The following is a 22019-nucleotide window of genomic DNA, read 5'->3' as shown; positions in this document are numbered from 1 at the left end:
CTTTTTCGTCAAGTGATCTTTCAAACAGCTACACTTGCTTTCCTCCTACAAATGATTCTCCTTATTTTCTAGCTCTTTTTTGAAACTTTTGTCAACTCGTGAATGATTCAATAAAATATAAGAAAAATAACAAACTAGAAGGGGAGCCATATATAGTGCTCTTCTGCTCCCCTGAATGTTGTTCTCCCTGTCTCTGCTTGCTACTGTGAAGTCAGTTAGTCTCACAGCTGCTGCAAGAATTCTTGTGCATAAGTCAGAATGTAGGAAGTGGGAACCTGGATAATCAAGATTTTACTGTACTGAGATTACAAACACAAGCAGTTCTGAGTTGAGCTGCAAATGAGTCTTGTAAACCACTGAACTGCTGCAGATTTTATTGACATCTGCAAATTGTATTTGCTCTCAGTCACAGTTTTATGAGGCAGCCTTTTATTTTTTGAATTTGCTTCTTGACTTGGTAGTAAAATGGTAGTCAGTTAAAAGTTCATTCTTGTGCACTCCACTATGATCCTCCTTAGAGCTGACGCTGTCAAATGAAGAACAGCTGACCAGATTAGTGCTCACCTGATCCAAGGAGACATTGAATACAAAATTGTAATTTATGAAATTATATTTTAAATGGCTGGAATAAAATGTTGCAGTCTTATTTTGGTAACTTGTAGCAGCTCATAGAATCACAGTAAAGTTCCAATATCAGTGACCGATTCTAAAATGATCACATCCAGACCATTTCAGGAAATGGTTTTAATCATATTATGGCACGATATAGATCCCCAACAGGGAATATGATTGTAGTAACCTATAGAAGAAAGGTTTTCAGCAAGGGAAAATTTTTCTGCTTATATATGTTGTTTTATATACGTAAGCCACTTCATATTTTAAGTGATACTTTTGGCCATTAGGCACATTTTTGGACTTATAAGTTTATGCCTTGCATTTACATGTTCTTGAATATAAAATATAGGTTCTTATTTATAAAAATAAATGTTTAAAGTCCACTCTTGCCTCCTGTTCTCCACAGCAGTTGTGTTAGCGTAACTTGATTACTGGCTGCTGAATGTCATGATTGTTATAATCCCAAAAGCCTGGTGATGAAGGATAGAACTGGAGCCAATCTATACATGCTTTCATCAACATTTATTTATAGTGATACACATTACAAACATGCACCTCCTAACCCAGCAACCACAGTTTAGCTGTTCCTATTTCTGGGAACACAAATGAATCCCCAGTTAATGTCCTCCACCTGCATACAATTAAATGCAATCAATATGCAATTGACATTACTTTTTCTCTTTAAATAAAAAAGTATATATGTATAACCAAAATTTCAAAACAAAGACCCCCAATTCTGTACATTGCGAGATAGCCATCCTCTAGGACCCCTAATAATTTTTAATTTGTGTGTTTCTTTTTGTAAAACAATCCAACAGTTGATTACTTGTGTGCGCTCATTTAATTCACTATCAGTACTTGCACTTCGTTTACTTACTTTCTACTTTCACCTCATTCTGCTGATCATCATCCTGAACTTTCGGATCAATATTTAAATCTGCACGTCCCACAGTTGTCAAATCCCTCCATCCATTGGACCCTATGGACCCTTCTGGAATATCTGTCACCTGAGTACCCATTCTAGGCAGTTGTCCTGTGGATGTTATAGCTCTGTTGTGTGTGTCATGATCACTGACATTACTGCCACCAGCTCTTGATAGAAACCTACTGCCTTCTGTTCCTCCGAACTCTCATCACAAAACACATGGAGAATTTTCTCCCCATCGTGGGGGCTGAGCGGGAGTGGGTGCGCAGCTGATTGCATAAGCGCAGAAATCTCAGACACGGAGCTGCCTCGGAGATTATTTTCTTTATCAAAACTTCAAAAATATATATAAAATTATTCAGACATGTCCCCTCATGTGACATTGTCACATGAACTCGGACATGTCAATGAATTTTAATTAAAAAATTTATTTGATTTACAAAACCTTCATGAAACCTCATCCTCCCTTGGATGAGGTTTCATGATTAATGTGAAGGCTGCCTGGGATCTTCGCCTGACCGCCAACCTTAAGTTTGGATGGGCAGCCCTGTTAATTATTTAAATTACTTTTTAAATGGCCTTAATAGGCCTTTGACAGTTTGGGCGTGCAGCCGACTCTGGTGCATGCCTGCCGAACTGAAGATCGGAATGACACGTCAACACGTTGGGACACACGCCCGATGTCACCACGTGTCATTTTACACGTCGGCAAGCAGGGCCCACCCCTGCACGCCAACCAGAAGATTCAGGCCATGAGCATTTGAGGAACTATCGACTTCTATTGATTGCTCAGAGTCCAACTTTTGTAATTAATTCTGATTTGATTGCCATGTTTGATAAGCACCATCTTGCCTTCATGACCTGTTTACCTTACATCACCTTTTCATTCACTACAACCTTCTCTCTTTAATGGTATACCAGATTCCTAAATTAAACTCTATCTCATATGGTCTTAAGATGCTTTGGTGCTCTCCAACTTTCCTGAGACCTTAACCTGAATGAAATCCTCTTTAAAGCATGGAAAGCATTTAAATGTGCAGAAAAAAATTGAATTAGTTTAGTACCTTCTAGAGCAGGAGGACTATCACATAGAACAGAAGGTAATTTGGGATTTTGCCCATAGAGACTATATCCTCCAACTGTCTGGATTGAACTTTTTTGAATGAACAGCCCATGCCAGGGTGATCGTCAAATTGCAGACTGATTGATCAGCTAGAATTTTATGTAGTATTTAATTGATCACTGCACGATTCCTTTTGTTGAAGTCCATTGCTGAAAGGACTTTCACTTGTGGTATTCATGACTACATCTATTTCCCTTTTCTGCTACCCAAATTGAGGTGCGCAATTTCAGTATGGATCAGGAATTGTATCTGCAGCTTTCCCTGACCTCTATTAGTGCATTGCACAGCACATTTTACGCACTGAACAAACTGACTTTTTATTTTCTGCAGTTTTTTTCCTGCTGGTTTCAATTATTTAACAACTGTGGGACTTCAATTGCATCACTCACCTATAATTCTTGGGGGGAAAAAATATGTCTGGCATCTGGGTGGCTTATATAAGTGAGTGCTGAGGAAGTCTTTGTAGAAGGGCAGAAATAGCCAAAGAATATTCAAAGTGCTAAAAATGTCTAATGTAATGACTTCACCACTAGGCTTTAGTTCCCTTTAACAAGTCCTGCTATGTGTCTTGAGCCAAGACCCAATAGTTAGAGCAAAGACGCAATAATTTGACTAAAAGGCTCAAATTCAGTTTCTTTTTTTGGAGGGGTGGGGGGTGTGGTTTCAAACAATGTCATAAAGAAACAGTGAAGATTATATCCTACACTGCAATGCCACTATGTTTCTGAAAGTGCTTTACCTTTTACCTCTAGAAGCTGCATGTGCTATTATCTTGCTGAGAGTCTCAGCATTCTAATGCATAGAAGGGTACAAAGTTGAGGCAATAACTTGATAGAGATCCTCTAATCAAACATGCCAGAAGATGTTAGGGATTTTTAAGTCTTAGTTACTGCCCAATAACCTCTTTTTGACATTGAAAGTTAACTTCTAAACGTGTGGAGTCTCATTCCTTTAAATTTTGATTATTAATTGGGGATTTTTCTAAATTAAATTTAAATAATTTTTAAAACCTATTCTTTGGTTTTTCTATTGCTCCACCTCCCTTAATCCTATCTTTTTTCATCCTCTTTTATTTTGCTTTCTAGACATGATTTGACATTGAATTAACTATTATAACTTACATTTTCTGGTTCAGGCTCTGCATGCCTCATTAAGGATTCTTCAATTTGATTGAGGAAACTACTGTTGCTGGCTCTGTTCTCACAGCTCCTAGAATCCCTGTAGAAGGCATTGTGCTCTGCTGGATTTCCAGCCGCCGCAAGTTCCATTGCAAAAGCCCATAGAAAGTTTGTGGGCCATTGCAAATATAATGAATGGCTAGCGTCGTTTGTTTGCTGCTGACCACAAATTCCGGGCCAATATATTATTCTTATTTGAAATGTTGGTATGTGCCCCTTATAAGGCTTCAATGAGAAGAGAGTTCCAGATTTCTGTTATCCTTTGTGTGAAACAGTCCTTCCTGATTTCATTTATAAATGGCTTTGCTGTAATTTTAAGATTATGCCCCCTTTTTCTGGATTCTTCTACCAGAGAAAATCTTTATTGAATCCCTTTAACATTTTATGAACTTATAGACCTCAATTAGATCACATTTCGGCCATCTGAATCCAAAGGGAATACAACCAAGTTTATGCAAGCTGTTCTCAAGATGTAATGCTTTAAGACTTGGTATTTTTGTGAATCTGTGCTGTATCCCATTTACTGAATGCAGTGCTCCAAAGGGGGTTTGACCAAATCTTTGTACAACTGAAGCATCACTCCCTCACCTTTTGTATTCCAGTCTACTTGAGAAAGAAGGCCAACATCTTATTATCCTTTTTGATTACTCTTTATACTTACACTTGTGTTTAGTGAAATGTATATTGCATAACTAAACCCTTTTGCTCCTCCAGATCTCCTAGTCTTACATAGAAACATTGAAATTAAGAGTAGGAGTAGGATACTTGGCCCTTTTGAGCCTGCTCCGCCATTCAATATGATCATGGCTGATCCTCTAGCTCAATGCGATACTCCTGTGCTCTCCCCATACCCTTTGACACCTTTAGAGTCCAGAAATCTATCTGTTTCCTTCTTAAATATATTCAGTGGCTTGGCCTCCACAGCCTTCTGTGATAGAAAATTCCATAGGTTTGCCACCCTCTGAGTGAAGAAGTTTCTCTTCATCTCAGTCCTAAATGGCCTACCCCATATCCTGAGACGGTGACCCATTGTTCCAGACCCCCCCATCCAGAGGAAATATCACCCCTGCATCCAATCTATCAATCCCTGTTGGAATTTTATATGTTTCAATGAGATCCCCTTTCATTCTTCTAAACTGCCTAGTTGGCACAATCTCTTCTCATATACTAATCTTGCCATTCCAGGAATCAATCTGGTGAGCCTTCGCAGCATTCCCTCAATGGCAAATATATCCTTTCCTTAGGTAAAGAGATCAAAACTGCACACACTACTCCAGGTGTGGTCTCAGCAAGGTCCTGTACAGCTGCAGTAAGACATCCTTGCTCCTCTACTCCAATCCTCTCACAATGAAGGCCAACATACCATTTGCCGCCTTAACTGCTTGCTGCACCTGCATACTTGCTTTCAGTGATTGGTGTACAAGGACACCCAGATTCCTTTGTACATCAACATTTCCCAATCTATCACCATTTAAATGATAACAGAATTACCTGGAAAAACTCAGCAGGTCTGGCAGCATCGGCGGAGAAGAAAAGAGTTGACGTTTCGAGTCCTCATGACCCTTTAGCAGAACTGGGTGAATCCAAGGAGAGGGGTGAACTATAAGCTGGTTTAAGGTGGGGGGGGGGGGGGGGGGGGGGGGGGGGGGGTGGGTGGGGGTGGGTGGGGTGGGGGTGGTGTGGGGGGTGGGTGGGGTGGGGGTGGTGTGGGGGGTGGGTGGGGTGGGGGTGGTGGGGGCGGTGGTGGAGGGGGGGTGGTAGGGTGGGGGGGGTGGGGTGGGGGGGGAGAGAAGTGGAGGGGGGTGGTGTGGTTGTAGGGACAAGCAAGCAATGATAGGAGCAGATAATCAAAAGATGTCACAGACAAAAGAACACAGGTGTTGAAGTTGCTGATATTATCTAAACGAATGTGCTAATTAAGAATGGATGGTAGGGCACTCAAGGTACAGCTCTAGTGGGGGTGGGGGGCATAAAAGATTTAAAAATAATGGAAATAGATGGGAAAAGGAAAATCTATATAAATTATTGGAAAAAACAAAAGGAAGGGGGAAGAAACAGAAAGGGGGTGGGGATGGAGGAGGGAGTTCAAGATCTAAAGTTATTGAATTCAGTATTCAGTCCGGAAGGCTGTAAAGTGCCTAGTCGGTAGATGAGGTGCTGTTCCTCCAGTTTGCGTTGGGCTTCACTGGAACAATGCAGCAAGCCAAGGACAGACATGTGGGCAAGAGAGCAGGGTGGAGTGTTAAAATGGCAAGCGACAGGGAGGTTTGGGTCATTCTTGCGGACAGACCGCAGGTGTTCTGTACAGCGGTCGCCCAGTTTACGTTTGGTCTCTCCAAATGTAGAGGAGACCACATTGGGAGCAACGAATGCAGTAGACTAAGTTGTGGGAAATGCAAGTGATATGCTGCTTCACTTGAAAGGAGTGTTTGGGCCCTTGGACGGTGAGGAGAGCCTTCACTTCCTCTCCTCACCTGTGAAAAAACATGAAACCTCATCCACTGGCGAGATGAGGCTTCATGAGGGTTTTTAAATTTTAATGAAAAGTTGCAATGAAAGCTATGGTCTTGTCCCAACTCATGTGACAGTGTCACGTGAGGGGACAGAGCAGGGAAAATTTTTAAGCTCCTTTTATTAAAAGTTTCAAAATGGAGCTGATCTCCATGAGGCAGCACTTAGCCTCAGGGAGATCTGTGAGCTCTTTTGCACACATGCGAGCTGAGGGACTCATCCCGCCCCCCCCCTCCTGCCCACACAGGGAGCACACAGCGCTTCCTGGCAGACATCACGCTGGGCAGGCCTTAATTGGCCCACCCACGTAAAATGGTGCGTGCCCCTGACCGGGGGTGCCGATCGGGAGCGCGCTTGCTCCTGCTCTTTCCCCTCCCTGATAGGGAGAAAATTTTTCCCCATGTCTCCATAATCGCAATCATATCGTACCCATTTACATCTACTTGCGCTGTTAACTCATCTATCTTATTGCGAATGCTCCCTGCATTCGGATACAGTGCTCACACTTCCTAACATTGAACTCCATAATTTTTGCCTACTCACTTAATTTATGTTCAGTTATAATTTCCTGCACCTACAATTACATGCTTATACTGCAACATCTCTGTGAAGTAGCTCTGAGTTAAATATATTTACCAAGCCCATGCTTTTGCCTTTCCTTTGGTGTTGGTGGATATGCTGTTTTATACTGCATAAAGTATAATTTCCGAACCAAGCCATTGAATTATGGTTGTCCATTGTTCAGAGTATTATGGAAGTTCTCGTGGTATTCTTGGCTTTAACTATATGATTTGATTAGCAACAACAACTTGCATTCTTATAATGAAGTTGTGCAATGTCACAGAGGTGAAAGCAAACTCTTTGTGCTTATTTGTTATGTTTTTGTTTCTAATGTTTCTTACCCTTTTTAAAATTCCAGGAACCAGAGAAAGATGTTAGGGAAAATGCTCTCACTTGGCATTAAGATTGGGATGTGGCTTTAGTAGTGCTGGGAAAGTGATCCTGGAATATGGGAATAGTGTGTTGATAGTGTATGAGAATAGCAGAGAGGTATTGAATGTGGAAGGATAAGATCATGATCACTGGGAGAGGGGTTTGTGGGGAATCTTTGGGGGGAAAAGCCTGTCAGTTTCATTCAAAAAATCTTCTTGAGCCTGAAGTACCACCATTCTGAACAGAGCTTGTTAACTCCTTGTGGACTGATTCTAGTTTTATTTTTCTTATGAATTGTGCCTTTTGAACATCTTACTGCATCTTTTGACTTTCTTATATTTAACTGTAAGTGAATTTGATTAAATAGTTTAGGTACATATGCATTGTTCTGGTAATGTATTATTTTCTGCTTTCAAGAGAGAGGTGAAGTATCCCATTCCTTTGCCCCGTGAGTAATATACCACAATTGGATTATATTAACTTGCCCAGCCACAAATTGGCTATAAATTCTGGGTTCAAAAGCTGTTATTGGAAATGTAACACTTGTATGGAAGAGCAAGTGTTGAGAAAATGCAAATCCTGTAACAAAGCACCTCCATTTCACTTTTTTTTTCATTTTGGTTAATGCCGTTCATTTTTGTTCTTGGTACTACATCAGGGTTTCTCTTTTTTTTGGAAAAAAAAGCTTTTTGCTCCTATTTTCTAAAGTACTTGAATGTTGTATCTTTCAGACGAACATATGTGGGCAGCATGCCTGGCAGAATAATCAATGGCCTAAGAACTGTTGGAGTGAATAATCCGGTGTTCCTGTTGGATGAAGTAGATAAATTAGGAAAAAGTCTACAGGGGGACCCTGCAGCTGCTCTGTTAGAGGTACAAAATAGGATATTCCAGAATTTAGATTACACAATGACAGATATGGGCAAGGAGTACGGTTGACCTGCATTGAACAATACAAATGAAAATAAGAAACAAATCTTTGGCAAAGAAGCTTTTATTTTTCTTGGCTTAAGTGCAAACGTTGAGTTCCATTGAAGTTTCAAAACAGAAGAGCCTGTGTTTTCTCCTTTCCTACTGAGTTGCCTTTCTGCACACAATTTGCGGTGTATAGGTTTACATTGCTTCTTATCAAAAACACGTAGGAGTAGTGTATAGCCGACTGGAAGCTGTAGGTCAACCTTTTTAATTTGAAAAGTTCTAAACCATTTACATTCTAGGAATTGCATTGTAGGAATTTCTCCTTTGTAGACTGTTTGGTTCTTTTGGCTTATGTTGAGGTTTTACATTAGCTTGTCTTGAGCAAGGCTGTAGCTATGGTGGGCAGGGTGGGGGCTACAGTGACAAATGTTGGACAGAATGTCTGAACAGGTTTGTGTTGCACTTAGTATCTCAAGTATTAAGACATTTGTATCTTACTAATCATAGTGTTTATTGAAAAAGGAGGGAGATCAATAATGTATGTTCAAGTCTCATATCTATGCCCCAGTTGTCATATAACACCCAGCAAAACTACTTAGGCTATTATTTAAAAGCAATTTTATGATATTCCTGTTCAGGGTTTCCCCCATAGCGGTGGTTGTGACTACATCTAGATAGAAACTAAATTAATAATTGAACGTGTATTTTCCTTCTCAATAAAGCATTAATGGTTTTCCCTGGATACAACCACCGGCTTTCTCTTGGCTTAAGAATGAGCACTGACAGTTTAATGACTACAAATACTATTTATGTGAATTGTGGGGACCTGTTAAACAACTTTCCTCTGCCACTAGCTCGAGAACATAGTCTAGCAGTGGTGAAAATTTTAAAAAGTGTAACAAGTTGAGGAAGCTAACATTATGGTTGGGGATTTTTTTAAAATCTGAAATGCTTATTTTATAGTAGCTTGTCAACATTTTATTCTCCCAGTGCTCTGTAAAGTGTTTGTTATATTTTATCAGAATTTATTTACTTCATTTATCTTCAGGTGTTGGATCCTGAGCAGAATCATAGTTTTACTGACCACTACTTAAATGTCTCCTTTGACTTGTCCCAAGTGATTTTCATAGCCACAGCCAATACTACTGCTACCATTCCCCCAGCCTTGCTCGATAGAATGGAGCTCATCCAAGTGCCAGGTAAATAAATCCTAAAGTGTTTCAAGTTTTGAAGCCAGAGTTGAAAACTTTTTAAAGAAATGGTCATTTTCAGATACTATATATCTTAATATTTAAGAGAAATTACATTTTGAGAGATTTGTTTAGAGAACAACAATTTCTATATAGTAGCACTGGTATAAAGCAAAACTTCAAAGGATCTCTGTGGCTCTTTTGGCTTGGTGGAATTTTTTAACTTAGTTTAAGAAAAATACTCGAGAATTATCTGTGCTATCAACTCTGTTATCATTATAGGGCTGATTCTGTGCTGTCAGCATGGGGTGGAGCAAGGAGCATTAATTTGAAATTGAGAGACAAAGCCCATTGTTTTCATTCATTAATAGATGGAAAGTCATAGACTATGTTATAATTTCTCATAATGTTTCCTTGCATAAAACTGGCCCTGTAGATTTAACTGACTTTCAGAAGTTGATGAGTAGGAATTTGCTTGCTTACACTTGTTTTTAGCTTTATTTTCCAAGGCCTGAGGAACATGCAGGGTGGATATTATAACTTGGGTAAACTAACTATGCACTGATATAAAGAGTTACTAGATTCAAAATCAGCACATGTATGGTATAATAATTTTCTTCTCATTCACCAATTAATTGATGTGACATATAAGCTATAGGAAGCTGCTACCTTAAATGTCTTTTTGAAATGTTTACTGATATAATAAATATGTATTATAAGAGCTATCAGTATATTGTCAAATTTGAAGTTTGAGTCAATATGATTTTATTAAGTTGAAGTAAATTTTTGCACATGACATTGCCTACTTAAATTTTAATATGCATAGGCCAGCAACTGTTCAAATTAACTTATTGCATACTCCTGTTACCTTAGGGGTTGTCTTTTGATGTTGATATTTACAAATCAAATGCAAAGTTGCTCAATTCACCATCAGTTGTATTCCTGCTGTTGGCAAATGGTAAACAGAAAAAAAACTACCAGGCTGAGCACACAACAACAGCAAAAACTTGCATTAATAAAGTAACTTTAATGTTGAAAAATATCCTAAAGTGCTTCAAGGAAGCATGAAATAAAAATGCACAGCAAGTTAAATGTGACCAAAAGGTTGATCAAAGAGGTGGTTTTTAATGAGGGCTATAAAGGAGGGGAAGGGAGAGACCAAGGAGCTTAACCTTCAGTGGTAGGTTGAAGGGATGGGGTGATGCACAAGAGGGATTGGGTATCAAAATGGAGATCTATTGGTGGAGATAGAAAGCATGGCTGAAGCACTGTATAAATACATTGCATTGATGTTCACCAAGGAAGAGGACTTTGCCAAAATTACATTAAACGGGGAGGTTGCTGGGATACAGGATAAGACAAAGATATAAGGCGGTTATAGTCCATTTAATTTAGTATCAGTGGTGGTGAAAATTTTAGAAAAATAGTCTTGGAGAAAACTAACAGCCACTTGGAAAAAGCATGGTCTAATAAAGGAAAGGTAATATGGATTTTCTAAGGCCATGTTTTGTTTGATCCGGCCTGTGTGGTTTTCAGGGAGTGGGCTAGTTCCTGTCAAAAGTTCACATTCGGCACTCCCAACTTGGCGGGCTCCATTACGAAGGTAGGCATCTCCACCTTCTCTGCCATTTTCATGGAGTCGAGCCAGGTTATTAAAGAGTTTGTGGCTCATGGTCCTTTAGAGGATTGGTGAATTCTGGTCTGTATGAGGGGACGGTCTTAAAACCCTCTCATGCGCCCTATGCCAAGCTCTGGCACTTCCGTCCCCATTGACCCAATGTATACTTTCTAGAACCAATGAACCCTGTAGTGTAATGTGAGATGTATAAAAGAAACCCTTGAAAGAAGTCATTCATTGAGAAGTTTCTCCTATTGAGGAAAAAAAAGTCTGAAGTACAAGCTAATAAAAATGTCAACCATCCAGGCCCTTTGAAGTTTAAAGAAGCACAAACCCTTGAAAATACTTAACTTGTGTAAACAAACATTGTAAAATTGACCACAGAGATCAGAGAGCCTGAGCTGTCAATCAAACAATATTTCCTATGGGGAGCAGGTGTTGTCATATTTTAGTAGCTATCTAAACCATATTAGCAATGTATTATAGTGCAAAATTAGTATGGAATGGGGTTTGCATTACATAAAGGAGCAATACAAACTGGAATTCTGAGGTAAATAGCAGAAGCAATAAGAATCGATCATTTTAATGTGCCGATATACATTAAATTGCTTCCTACCGCAGGAGCCAACTTGCATTATTTTAATTGGTTGATTCCTCAAATTTTAGGTTATATTCAGGAGGAGAAGATTGAAATTTCTCACAGACACTTGATTCCTAAACAGTTAGAGCTGCATGGACTAACACCTCAGCAAATTCAAATTCCCAAAGAGGCAACTGAAGGTATCATCAGCAGGTCAGTGATGTTTGAAGTAAAGCACTTCTTTCCAAAACAAAAGTCTTTTTGGTCCTTAGTTTATGACTAAACTTTTCCAATTTCTGGATAAAAGCAATAGAAACCTTTTACTATTATCAAGTAGGGAGCTGTTTTTTTTCTTTTTCATGAAATTCCTATATCAAGCTAAATTAAAGAAGCTGAGCAAGAAGTTGGGGATGTTGCACAATAAAACATTCTGGTAATTGATAACTATAATCCAAAAGAGACAAAGCAATTCTTTATGTTGTTGATGATGATGAATTAGAGCACCATAGGGGGCCAAAAAGTAAACCATATGAATTAAATTGAGAAAAGCACATACAAAATACCTGAGGATGTTGTATAGAAACAGATTGTGATGTTAGTAGTTGAGGCATCTCAATAGGTTTGCAGAAGATTTTAGCTTATACACATTATATGGACAAATGGCCCGTGTGATCTTCAGATTGCAGCACAGGTGCAACGGGCAGGCGGGTAGGCCACATTTTTTACAAACCTCATCCACGGGCAGGATAAGAGGGGTGAGTGGGGTTGTGACTGTTATTTGTCAGACATTTAATGTTTAAACTTACTGCTACTTGCCTGTGTGAACGGAATACTTCAAAACTCTTCACAGCTGCTTGGATAGGAGTAACAGGCTTCAGGTCAGGACTCTGGAGTAAACGTCATTTCTGGGGCCTTGCTGGATTTAGGAGATCTTCCCTTACCCTGGGAATGGGAGTTGTGCTCTCCTCTGAGGAGGAAGGAAAGGCCAGAAGGGGGAGGAGGCCAGGAGTCCATATTCAGCCTCCAGGGGAGCCACCTTTGGGAGGACAGGTGCAGGCACAAGGGACGCAGGGCCAACAGGAAGTGCAAAGCAGAAGGGGCTGCAGAAGACTCCACTATCCTGCTGCCAGGGTTTACAGATGGTGAAGCAGCTACCTCAATATGTCCGAGGTGCAGTGCCGAAGGAGGCTCCGTCTCTCAAGGGAAACAGTGACCTCCATTTGTCAGATGATAGGCGTCAACTCTGTGGGTGGGCACCCCGTGCTAGTGGCGTTGAAGGTCACGGCTGCCCTCAACTTCTATGTCTCCAGCTCTTTCCAGGGGTCGGTGGGTGATCTTTGTGGGAGTCTCCCGGTCAGCTGTCCACACTTTTGTCATGCAGGTGACGGACGCTCTATTCAGGCGAGCATTGACTTTCATCCACTACTACCCGGACGAGGCCAGTCAGACAGAGCGAGCCAGAGGCTTTGCAGCGATCGCTGGGTTCCCCAGTGTCCAGGGTGCAATAGACTGCACACGTGGCCATCAAGGCGCCAGTGGGTGAGCTGGGTGCCTTCATCAACAGGAAGGGCTTCCACTCCTTGAATGTGTAGATGGTGTGTGACCATAGATTGCAGATTCTGCAAGTCTGCAAGGTACCCAGGCAGCTCCCATGACGCTTACATACTGAGACACTTCCAGGTGCCGAGGCTGTTCAGTGCTCCAGCCAGGCTGGATGGATGGCTGCTGGGTGACAAGGACTATCCCCTCAAAAAGGTGGCTCATGATACCTCCGCCATCCAAGAACAGATCCAAGCAGCGGTACGATAGGAGCCACGCCTCCACAAGGGCTGTGGTAGAGAGAATCATTGGTCTTCTCAAGATGCGCTTCCAATGCCTGGACCATTCAGGGGGCGCACTCCAATATCCCCCAGATCGTGTGTCGCTGATAGTGGTTGCATGCTGTGCTCTCTACAATCTGGTGCTGGGAAGGGGAATGCAGTGGAGGAAGAAGATCTAGATGCGGATGCTCCAGCTGCACATGATGAGTCCAGTAGTGAGTCCAAGGGTGAGCACACTCTGGAGAATGCTGAGGGGGTAGACGCCGACCCGAGCATTCTCTAGGAGGCAGGGACACCTGTGAGGTTTTAACCCAATGAACCTTCAGCAAGCCCACCACAAATGGACCTCCATCACATGCCAGGGCTGCAGACTCCATACTTGACACCTGAGAGCAACATCTTCCTGGTTAGGAACATTAACTATGTGTCTTGCCAATAAAGCTTCAATGTCAAACAAGTCACTCATAACATCATGGGTTCCCATCCACCTGAGTCACATATGAAGCATTTAATGAATTCACAAAGTAAAACAGAAAAGAAACTTAATGCAAGCGTGTTCAGCAACACACCAACTTATAATCAACTAATAGCGGGGCAGCATAAAACCACCAGTGGGAAGCCCGTGGTGTGCCTAAGGTGCCTTACGTTTTCGGGTGCTCCATCTTTGTGTGCCCCCACCCACCACCTCACTGGCACTGGCATTCGAGACAGCCTGCTCACTGCTGTCCTGTTGGCCTTGATGATCTTGGCGGGCGTCCTCTGACCTGTGGAGCCTCGGATGACCCCGCCTGGGAGGGAGCAGCCAGTTCCACAGCCGGCATTTTCCCAGTCGCTGCACCCTCATCGGATCCCACGGTCCCTGGCAGAGGGGGGGAAGGAGCTGCTGCCCTCATCCAGAGTGCCCTGAGACGGGCAGCTCGTGCGCCGACATGAGGTCGCTTTGGATCTCCCTGCTCACCATTGATGGATACTTGGTGCCTAATCCATCTCTCACACTGGCACTGACCAGCTAAGGCCAATGCCGCTGTGAGGGCTTGCAGGTCTGAGCACAACCCCAGGAAGCCCTGATTGTTCTCCTGGAGGAGCTTCTCTGCAAAAGTCGCCACTTTCTCCATGGAGGAAGATGATGCTCGGCCATGAGAGTCATTGCACTGGTGCTGCTCCGCATAGACTTCTCCAGCACGGAGACCATGCCAAGCATAGCCTCATGTATCTCCGCCAGATCCTCCCACAGACCCTACTGGACTTCCAGCATCTGCTGCCTCATGGATGACTCCAGAGGCATGTCATCAGCCACCAACTGAGCATATGCCTGGCCCCCTGCAGCCCTCCGACTGCCGGCACCATGGGCACTCTGTTTCCGCCTGCACCTCAAGCGAGTATGAAGTGCCCTCACCGCTGTACCCCGGGACACTAGCCGATGATCTAATTCCCACCAAGGTGCTAGTATCTGCGCTGGTGCCTGCCTGGCAGAGGTGATGTGATGCTGGTGCTTTTAATTGTTCTGGGCTCTCAGTTGTTAGAGGTGGACCCTCTGCTTCCTTCTCCTGGCCCTGCTCTGGTGATACTGAAAGGAAAAACAAGGACATTTGGTTAGTTCAAGTGGAGCTGATGGCAATGTACATGCCTGGCCCCCAGATCAGTATGTGCTCATCCTTCCATAATCAATGGGAAACCCAAGTTGGAAGCTTAAATCACAGAACATTCAAGAGTGGAATGGTTGCTGGGACAGACATGGTGACCTCAGTGCACGGCACTCTTACATCCCCCAGGAACCCCAGCCTTACCGCCACCAGTGGATCAGGATGCATGGCGCCTCTCCAGCACCATCGTCTCCTGCTCGTATCTGGTGATTATGGCCAACTGGGCCTGGCCTCCGCCAGTCCGGGTCCGCTCTGTGGTGTTGTGTGCAGTCTTCTCCTGAAAAGGAGGGAGGAGCATTGATTAGTCCACCCTGTACCCGGATTGCTATTGCATCCCTGCTACCCCCACCTGAGTGAAACATTGCGGGGCTCCAGTGAATTGTGACTCTGCAGTTGCCACACACTCACATCAAGAAGCCAGGGCCGATCCCCTCCCCCCACGTGCTGCCTCCATCACCTTTGCCACCACACGGTTTTACCTTGCAAAGCAAGGACGCACACACACGTGGAACGCCAAGGGCAGCAGATGGATGGGGACCCTGCCACCTGAAAGCTCCCCTCCCAACATGTCAACAGCCTTACTTTGACATGTTTTGGAGTTCCAGCACTGCACCTAGGTGCAGATCCTTGAGGTAGCCCCCAAAACAGTACTATGGGTGTCAGTCTGCCACATGCTGTGGGTGCAGAACACATCTCAGCACAACAGCGAGGAACACATGCCATTAATGATTCAATGCAGTAATTACACTCGAGTTCGGGGGAGAAAGCGTACCTGCTGTGTTAAATGACCTATGCCATCACCCTTCCCGAGTGCAAGAGGTCATTGAAACGCTTGTGGCACCGGACCCAGGTGCGTCGCACCACGTCGTGGGAACTAACTATTTCTGCCACCTCCTCCAGGCATGTTTGGTCATTTGGGAAAGCCTCCTCCTTCCGTTCCTGGAACGAGGACCTCCTGCCATGCTGCCACCTCCTCGAGGAGGACAGCATGGCACTCATCGGAAACACGAGGGGCACAGTGCCCTCCTGCCCTACTGTCCTGCCTGGCCTGCTTACTAGCAGCGCTCTGGCTTGCCATGTTTCACAGCCTTTGCAAGGCTGCAGGAGCAATATTTAAACAGGCCGCAGGGTCACAATTGGACCCAGCGGTCATTGCAGTCCTGCTGCCGCCTGCCCATTCTTGCTGTCCTTGGGAGCTGCGTTTCATGCTGGGTGGCCTTAATTGACCTGCTCACGTAAAATGGTGGCGTGGAGCCTCTCACTCGCTCCCTTTATCCCTGATAACATCCTCGCGCAACTTCTTGATTGTTTTTATATCCTTCTCTATAAAGAGGTTCCCATAAATGGACTTAACAAATTGTACTAATTCAATAAAATCTGCTTGGCCTTTTGAATAGAAAACCAAGGAATCTGTTTTCCTTCTCTACAGCTGATTATGCACTTGTACCTTTTTAATACATGTCAGCATATGAAAGCCCTGTGCTCCTGTATTCTTCATTTTCATTGTTATGACAGTTGTGAAGAAAAAGTGGATTAAATATCGGAATGCACGATTAGAGTCTTGAAAGAAAATTCTACAAAAGCTATGCTGGGCATGTTGTGTACAGTGTTAGCTCTCAAGCTTCAAAGTGGACATACTGCTTAGAAACTAAAGTGTACTTACACGCACAATACCTTTCATTGGCATGAAAACTCATTACTGGAAGTACTCAACAGGTCAGGCAGCATCTGTGGAGAGAAAAACAAGGTTAATGTTTCAGGTCAGTGACCTTTTCATCAGAACTGTGAAAAGTTAGAAATGTAATTGGTTTTGAGCAAATAAAAGAGCAGAGGGTGGGAAGAATAAAAGCGAAGGCCTGTGATTGGATGGAGGGCAGGAGAGATTAAATGAGAAAATATTCCATAGTGCAAGGTCAAAGGGAGTGGTAATGGGACAAGGAAAGAAACAAAAAAAAGTGTGTCTCGAGGAGGTGTGAATGGGTAGGGTCTTAAATAGTTGCCATCCAAACATGAAGGAAAAGAAATAAGACAGAAACAGGAGGAGTAAAAAACAAACCAACAAAGAAGCAAAACTCGGGGCAGAGGTTATGATCAAAAACTGTTGAACTCCAGCATCGACTCCTTCTGTGCCGTAATGACTCTCTGACTCAGTGCTGAGTCCAGAAAATGCCCAGTTGAGAGGTGAGGTGTGTGGTTCCTTGAGCATGTGTTCAGCTTTATTGGAACTCTAGTAGGCCAAGGACAAAAAGGTCAGAGTGGGAGCAAGGTGGAGAATTAAAATGACAGGTGATTGAAAGCTTGGGGTCACATTTGTAGACTAAATGGAGGTGGTCCACAAAGCAGCCATTCAGTCTACATTTGGTCTCCTTAATGTAGAGGAGACACATCATGATCAGTGAATGCAGTATACTAAATTGAAAGAAGTACAAGTAAATCATTATTTCACCTGGAAGAAGTGTTTGGGGCCTTGGACGATTGCACTTTTTCATTTTCACCTACTGATATTTTGTTAGCATCCTGTTCCTTAGTAAACACAGATAGAAAAGTCTCATAAAATATTCTAACTTTGTCCTGCACTTCTAAGCATATATCACCTTTGTTCCTAATAAGCTCCACCCTGACTTTTACTACTGGTCTTGTCCTATCCTTGATTTTTTAAAAAATTCTTCTGATTGTAGGAGAATAAAAGGTTCCTGGAAGCAATTGTGAATGTCATGGCAAAATATACATTGAAACTTAGTGCCAAGATGTAATGGAGTGCAGATTTGACCCCAACCTTCTGAGTTTGTGTTCTTCACCACATTGTACACGCCATGGCTGGCAGGCAGTCACATTTCATTTGTAGGTCAAATGGGTTTATTGGGGACACTGGGAAGGAAGAAAGAGGGTGCGAAAGAATGAGGATTGGAAATGGCTGAGAGCAGTGGAATAGGGGATGACAGGGGTAGGAGAAGGAGAGGAAGAAGAGGAGGGGTAGATGATTGATGAAAGGCTGGAAGAAGAGGGTATAATTGGACTGGCAGGGTGGTTTGAAGACTGCAGGAGTTCCACATGCTTTTAATCTAATTCTTATGGGAGAACAATGTAGTGTTAAAGCTGTAGAGCTGAGAAAAGGTCTTTGATACATAAATTACTCACTGAAATGGTGGGGATGGTATCGGTTACCCATACTTAGAAAGAACTTGTCCTGCAAAGGGCAAGTTGCTCAAGGATAAATAATTTGCTCAAAGGTGTTCACACTTCAAAACTTGTTCACCGATGCATGGTAGGGCATCATGATGAAAACGTTGCTTGTTGAAGGGCAGATTCAAGGTTAAAATTTTGGTAACGGTGAAACTATTAAGAAGCACAGGAATGAAACAAAGCAAAATGATGTACTATGAAATGGTACCAATGAAATTGTGCCAATGCAACTACAGTATTATACTCAGAGGTATGGGATAGGATATGGATAACAGAGTTGTGGATGAGCAAGACATGACAACCAAATACTTGAAGGTAGATATGCTGTTTTTATGGCAAATGTTTCCAGTGCAAAAGCAGAGGGAAATAAAGGTCTCTGCACAAACTGTTGACCTATTGTGTATATGTGCCAGGGTACCAGCTTCTGTGGGAATTCTGCTACTTGGTTGCTGCTTTCTTAAGGAGCAATGCAATCATAGAACTGTGTCCTTGAACTAGGATTTCCCCTCACAGCTTGCTGCTGCCTGTTATGATGCAGCAGCTTGTAAAGGCTGAGCTATTTGAAATCCCAGATGAAAACATTAAACTACTGTCATAACCTATATTTTCAGTTGGTATGTTTTGACTTGCAGCTCTAAATTTAGGAATAAGACCACCAATTCTTAAGAGGTTTTATATCAAACTAAATGAGACATTTATTAATTTACAACCAATTAAACACATACACATGGCTACAAATTACTACTATCGTAACTTTTAACAAATTCCCAAATTAAGCTCCACTAAGGTAACAATAACCAGACACCAAGCAAAGCATTTTCACCTTACAAATTCAAAATTTGGTTCCTTTCAATTTGGTTCCTTTGCAGACAGTTGTAGGCTTACAGCTGCTTAGATATTACTTGCTTCTGACCTGCACACACAAATTCCTTTCTGTTATACACAGCCTTCCCCTTTGAATGTAAATTCTCATTGTATCACTTGGCCCTCTGAACCCTTTCATAGTACCAATTTTATTAGTGATATAAACATTGCTTGGTGTCTTCTAGCTAGGTGCAAGATTTCACCCCCAGTCTTTGAATGGTTTATTCAACAAAATGCAAATACACCCTTTACCTTACTGTTTACATCTCAACTACTATACATCAAAGCACCCAGACTAGCTGGCTTTAATCCAATTAACACATACACAGACTAAACCTCTATTTAAAAAAAATATATTTCCAATAACATTTTATACATTAATATCTCTTCATGACACTGCTTGACTGGTTTTTTGGTGTTCCAATTTTAATAGACCTGACTCCTTGACCAATGCGGATTAAGGAGTTTATTAATGCTGCTCAGTGTCTTCATGAGTAAATAGAGGCATCTGGCATTTATAGTTCCTAATCTGCTGAAAGCAGCTGCTCATCCTACATTTCAAATGTGTATAATCCAACTATGCCAGTACAGCCCAGCAAGGGAATGTCCTATTGAGCTGCTGCTGTTGAGAAACCATTTTAAAATTACTCATAAACAAATATGTTCTTTTAAAGATCATGCTGAGTTTGTTGCCTTGTCTATCCTGGTCACGTCATTGGTGGCTCTCCTTAAGACTCCTCTTGTGGCAGGTCCCCAGGTTCCTGCTATGTCGTTATGTTTACTGCATTATATGCAAATTAGACCAAAAATAAATTATGGAAATTGGCATTAAAACAGTGTAGGTTATGGCGTAATTTTCAAATTATGCTATTCCAGGAAATTTCTGTCCAATGTCACATGGGTCTCGATAAATACTGCTTTGTGCTTTTAAAAAAAATCAAACTTTGGGAGCTTGGGTCTTACAAAAGAAGATAGTTACTGAAAAATGAATGAGACTGGAGTGCATTACTCATTTCTAACTAAGTGCTAACTAAATACCAATCTGCTGGATGTAATTCACTATAGCCTGAATTCCTTCTCTGTTGAGGGGAGGGAGCTAAATTCTTGGAAGTATGGGAAACAGGGGCGTATTCTGTCAGAAAAGTGAGGATGTTTTTCTGGTGTAGTAAACAGGAGCTTATTTTCCAAGGGCCAATCTGAACTTTCCTTGGTGTTCAAACAAAATTGCGATGATCAACTCACAATGTTAGGCAACTGTCAATGGGACCATTTAAATGTAGGCTTTTCATTCTGATCTCTGCTTAGGTGCTGATAAATTCCTTATGCAAAAAGGAAATGGGCTGATTATGGGTTCGTTTGGAAAGGAGTAAAGATCAACTGACAGCTCTATAACATTAGGGATAGTCCCGCCTATGTTAATGAGTCATGTAATATTATGCTCAGTGTCTCCTATTCTTGACGTATAATGGATGTTCTTGAGTACTCTGTTTCAAAACAAGTGAAAAGCTTTGTATGCTTTCCAGATATACCAGGGAGGCAGGTGTTCGCTCTCTTGAGCGAAAGATTGGAGCTATTTGTCGTGCTGTGGCTGTAAAAGTGGCAGAAAGTCAACACAAGGCTGCAAATTCCAGCGGCACACATGTGAGCGAGAAAGAAGGTGAGTTCACTTTTTTATTAACATTGAATGATTGTCAGAAAAAATCTTTTGATCATATAAGGTATTCTGTGACACTTAGATATGAGGAGAACATGAAGGAGGTACTGTTCCACATAACAGACCAATTGACAAAGTGCGTACTCATGGAATGGATAGATTATTATGTGACAAAGCCAGAGAGTAAATGTAAATGTGTGAAGTGTCAGAGTGGAAACTATTGGTCAGTGTAGGGGCCACTGCCTGCTGTAAATTATTATTGTTATAGGACTATATACCTGCCGCTAAAGGCATTTGTGTGCAAGATGGCAGACAATGTCAAATTAATTGATGCTAACCAATATGCATTCATCCAAACTAATGTGGACAAACTCAACCAGTGAGATGAGAGATGCAAGCTGGAGTTCATCATAAGTGTAGATTTATGAGGTTAGGTGGAAAAAGGAAAATTATATAGTACTTATTAAATATAAATATGGTTGAGATAAGAGTTATGAATGAGACCTGAGGGTTTTGGTGGATAAAATCAGTAGTTCACCGTCTCTGACAGTGACAAAAGCAATTAAAAGTATTAGAACACATAACTGAAGGTGTGATTTACATTTTCAATGTTATATCCTTGGATATATATGTAGTCTTGGTGATGCTGCACATGGTTACTCTGTTCACTTTTGGTTTCATTACAATGGGAAAGAAGGGCTTTAGGACTAATTGCTTAACTGAGGAAAGATTGTCTACCTTGAGACTTTATTCTTCAGAGAAGAGGAATATGAAGAATTTGGATTCAGGGAAAATTCTTATTGAGCTCAGGATTTGCAATCTAGGCACATAATTTAAAATTTAGCGTGTAAAAGGACATTTTGACAACTTCTTGGAGGTTTGAGGATTGTGGAACAAAATAATCTTTCAAAAAAAGACAGGTTAATTCCTAACAGAAAAAAAGCAGAGCTACTAATCCTAGAGAAACAGTAAGGTACAGATAGGCTAGACCACAAAAGTTGTCTCCTATCGCAAGCCAAGGTTACTTCGAAAAAACCTTAAGTGCGTATCCTGCCACAGTCAGAATGTATGAAGAGAAAACGAATATGAGACAGTTCTAGGGCCAACCTGTTTAATGCAAATTAACACAACATAGTACATAATGAAATTATTTTATTGAGTCAGGTGAATAATCGTGGATATCCAGTGTTTTCTATGATGGTAACAGTAGTTTAATAAATTGAAGGCATTTAATGGTTGCTACCAGAATTTGTACGGAGGATAT

General features: G+C 41.9%; 1 protein-coding gene across 2 annotated transcripts in view; it reads left to right on the top strand.

The window, feature by feature from the left end:
* The window catches only part of lonp2 (lon peptidase 2, peroxisomal), a 113678-nt gene that overhangs the window by 23177 nt on the left and 68482 nt on the right, over positions 1–22019 (top strand). For both annotated transcript variants that reach the window (XM_041190764.1, XM_041190765.1), the window contains exons 8-11: positions 8017–8158; positions 9252–9402; positions 11678–11804; positions 20625–20758. In XM_041190764.1, the coding sequence (XP_041046698.1) occupies positions 8017–8158; positions 9252–9402; positions 11678–11804; positions 20625–20758 (554 nt within the window). The remainder of the gene's footprint in view (positions 1–8016; positions 8159–9251; positions 9403–11677; positions 11805–20624; positions 20759–22019) is intronic.

The sequence above is a fragment of the Carcharodon carcharias genome, chromosome 7 (assembly GCF_017639515.1).
Source record: "Carcharodon carcharias isolate sCarCar2 chromosome 7, sCarCar2.pri, whole genome shotgun sequence".
NCBI lineage: Eukaryota > Metazoa > Chordata > Chondrichthyes > Lamniformes > Lamnidae > Carcharodon > Carcharodon carcharias.
The sequence above is the reverse complement of the archived record's forward strand: the minus strand, read 5'-3'. Positions and strand labels throughout refer to the sequence as shown.